The 3,094-nt window shown below is 48.2% G+C and overlaps 1 protein-coding gene across 1 annotated transcript; it reads left to right on the forward strand.

Annotated features, from left to right (window-relative positions):
• The first annotated feature begins 210 nt into the window (after window positions 1-210).
• Window positions 211-2,740, forward strand: LOC132206308 (zona pellucida sperm-binding protein 3-like). The gene is made up of 8 exons (XM_059639900.1): window positions 211-396; window positions 1,172-1,287; window positions 1,382-1,485; window positions 1,577-1,754; window positions 1,838-1,964; window positions 2,044-2,132; window positions 2,216-2,337; window positions 2,619-2,740. The coding sequence occupies exons 1-8, from the start codon at window positions 211-213 to the stop codon at window positions 2,738-2,740; spliced, it is 1,044 nt and encodes a 347-aa protein (XP_059495883.1).
• The last annotated feature ends 354 nt before the right edge of the window (window positions 2,741-3,094 follow it).

Below are 3,094 nucleotides of genomic sequence, written 5' to 3' on the forward strand. Positions count from 1 at the left end.
GATTTTGTAGTGAGGGGTTTTTTTCCAGTGCTGGTGTTAGTTGGAGCTGTTTGTTGCTCTGAAACTTGGCAACAGTTTCTGAGCCAGAGGTATCCATGGAGAATAGTGAGAGCCACTCCTGTACCTGAGAGAGTCCCTCCTCATGGGGATCCCACTGGTTCCAGTTTCAGAATGTCTGAGGGTGGGAGTGTGTCTCCACTGCAGACCGTGATGGTGCAGTGTGGAGAGCACAAGCTGTTGGTCAGGGCCCAGTTGGATTTATTTGGAACAAGGCACCTGATTAAAGCTGCTGACCTGACCCTGGGGACAGCAGGTTGTCGGCCGACCAGGATTTACCCTGAGAACCACACTGTTCTCTTTGACTATGGGCTGCATGAGTGTGGCAGCAGGCTGCAGGTAATGAGTCCTCCCATACTTGAAAGTTTGGGCTGGTTGCTGATGCTCACTGTAACCACTGCTTGGATATAATTGGTCTTGAGTGGTCTCCTACTTTAAGAACCTGTAAGCTATCCTTATATTCTGACTGGAATTGGGTTTTTGCTGCTGTCCATTTTTGGTGTTCTGCCATCTTCTGTTTCCTCTTTGCTTCTAGCTCATTCCCCTCAGTAAGACACATGTGAATGTTGAGTTCTTTCAATACAGTTCCCAATAGTTCTTTCTTGAGTCTAAGATGGGTTGAAATAATGATCATGGAATTGAGTGCTGCACTGTTGACTGTCCCTGATGTTGGAATGAATGCACTGATTGGAATATGGACACAGAACAACTTCCATTTTTCCAGACGGCCAATGCGTGCCTTCACTTCCTTTTTTCTGTCCTAACTTGGTAGGACCCAAATGCCTGTCTCTTCATGATCTCTCTTTTAACTGCACCCCATTCATCCTGAATGCCCATGTTCCTGTCTCTCATCATGATTTCACTCCAGAATAAATCAGTGCTTTGACCAGAGTGTTCAGCCTCTGTTAGAGCATTCCAATGATTTGGAGTTCCTTGTTACATTGATCCTGTATGACTGACGACTGACTCCTGACCTGTGACTAGCACTCCAGCAGTGCTAGGAGGAAACTACATCTTGGCACTTGGGTCCCAAAAGAGATGATGTCATTGTGAGCCCTGTGTTGACCCTCCTCATTTCAGATCATTGCTCATTCCTTAACCTGGTGTCTTTCAGATGATGGGAGATTTTCTGATCTACACCACCCACTTGTCACACATCCCAAACTATCCTGGGTCTGTCATTGTGAGAACTAACGGAGCTGTCATTCCCATTGTGTGTCGGTATTTCAGGTGAGAATCTTTACTCGCTTGATCAATATTATTCCCAAGCACAGTTGTTACCTGACCTTGTCCTAAAATGGTTACCTTGTCGCCCTTCCCCCAGGAAGGGCAATGTGAGCAGTAACTCCATCAAGCCCACCTGGATCCCATTCAGCTCCACCAGGTCTGCAGAAGGGCACCTGTCCTTCTCCCTGCGTCTAATGAATGGTATGTGATGGCTGGCTGGGGAGGGATCTCCTGGTGTCACTCACTGGGGGTTGTACCCACTTTCTCCAACCCTTGTCCTCTTGTACTTCAGGTGACTGGCTTACAGAGCGCACTTCCACTGTCTACTCCCTGGGAGACCTCATTCACATTGAGGCATCTGTTTCAATGGACAACCACATGCCCATGAAGCTGTACATTGACCGCTGTGTAGCTACACTGAGCCCAGGCAAGGACTCCAGCCCCAGATACAGCATCATTGACTACAATGGGTAAGGAGCTCTCGGCTTTCTCCAGCTGCTTCCATCTCGATGACTTCACTCCATTCACTTCATGTACCTTTGTTCACCTGCAGTTGCCTCGTGGACAGCAAAGCTGAGGACTCCCTTTCAACCTTTGTGTTGCCGGGAGACCGGCGGGAGCCGGACAAGCTCAGGTTTGACCTGGATGCCTTCCGCTTCTATGGAGATGAGCGTTCCTTGGTAAGAGCAAGCTGCTGATTAGTCACTCAACTCAATGGGCAGAAGCCAAACACTGACTTGTGCTGAATGTGTCCCTCAGATTTTCATCACCTGTCACCTGAGAGTTGCTGCAGTGGGTCAGGGAGATTCCAGGAACAAAGCTTGTACTTTCCAGAAGCTGCACAAGATGTGAGTGTCACCCACTCCCTGTCCCTTCATGATGTTGCAGAGATGTGATGCACCATGTGGTTGATGGGCTGTTTCTCGTTTAGCTGGACCCCACTGGGGGAATCGACCAGTGACATTTGTGCCTGTTGCCATGTGGGGAACTGTGGTAGCACAAGGGAGATCGCGTTTCCCTCCAGAGGCAGGAGAGACCTTGGACTTGAAGCTGGTAGGTCATTGACCCACTGGGGGCTATATCCCATTTTCCCTGACCCTGACCGTACTGTTTGTTCCTGCAGAGAGTGAAGCTGGATTGAGGTGGGAGGGTGAGGCCTCAGTTGGCCCCCTGCTCATTCTGGATCCTGAGCTGACCAGCCTGGCAACTGAGCCCCTGACTGAGGTTGAGCAAAGGATGCAGGAGATGTCTCCAGGCGGTGAGTTGCCTGACTGCTAGTTTCCCTCTTTGTCCCAGTTTCCCTCAGTAACCATTGGTTTCTCCTTGTTGTGTAGGTCTGCAGTCTGAGCTGGTTGTGATGTTGTCCCTGACAGTGACGGCTGTCTCCCTGATCTCTGCTTCGTTGATGGCCTTGTTCATTTACAGGAAACACAAGCAAACTCCTTTCACCTCATGAAATGACCAATAAAGCAGTGATTCTTTGAATTGTCTGTTCAGACCTTGTTTTTTATTTTTCCATCCTCACGGAATTTTTTAGTATTCACAGAGGATTTCTAGTTCTGATTTTGGCATTGACTCCCACAGTTAGGTTTCTCTTGTATCCCCTGGAGATTGAGCTTTCTTTTAACCTCTTGTGTTAAGCTTTGGAGGAATTATTTTCAAGGCTTACATCAAACTGTAACTGCAAACAATAACTTGTAAACCACCTGGTATTTGGTCCCTTTTCAGTATTTAGGGAAAGCTTGTGTTAACTATGACTATGCCCAAATTTGAGGAGGGCACATGGCACTTGGCCCTTGAGTACATCAAT

This window comes from Stegostoma tigrinum, chromosome 35 (assembly GCF_030684315.1).
Source record: "Stegostoma tigrinum isolate sSteTig4 chromosome 35, sSteTig4.hap1, whole genome shotgun sequence".
In the NCBI taxonomy this organism is placed as follows: domain Eukaryota; kingdom Metazoa; phylum Chordata; class Chondrichthyes; order Orectolobiformes; family Stegostomatidae; genus Stegostoma; species Stegostoma tigrinum.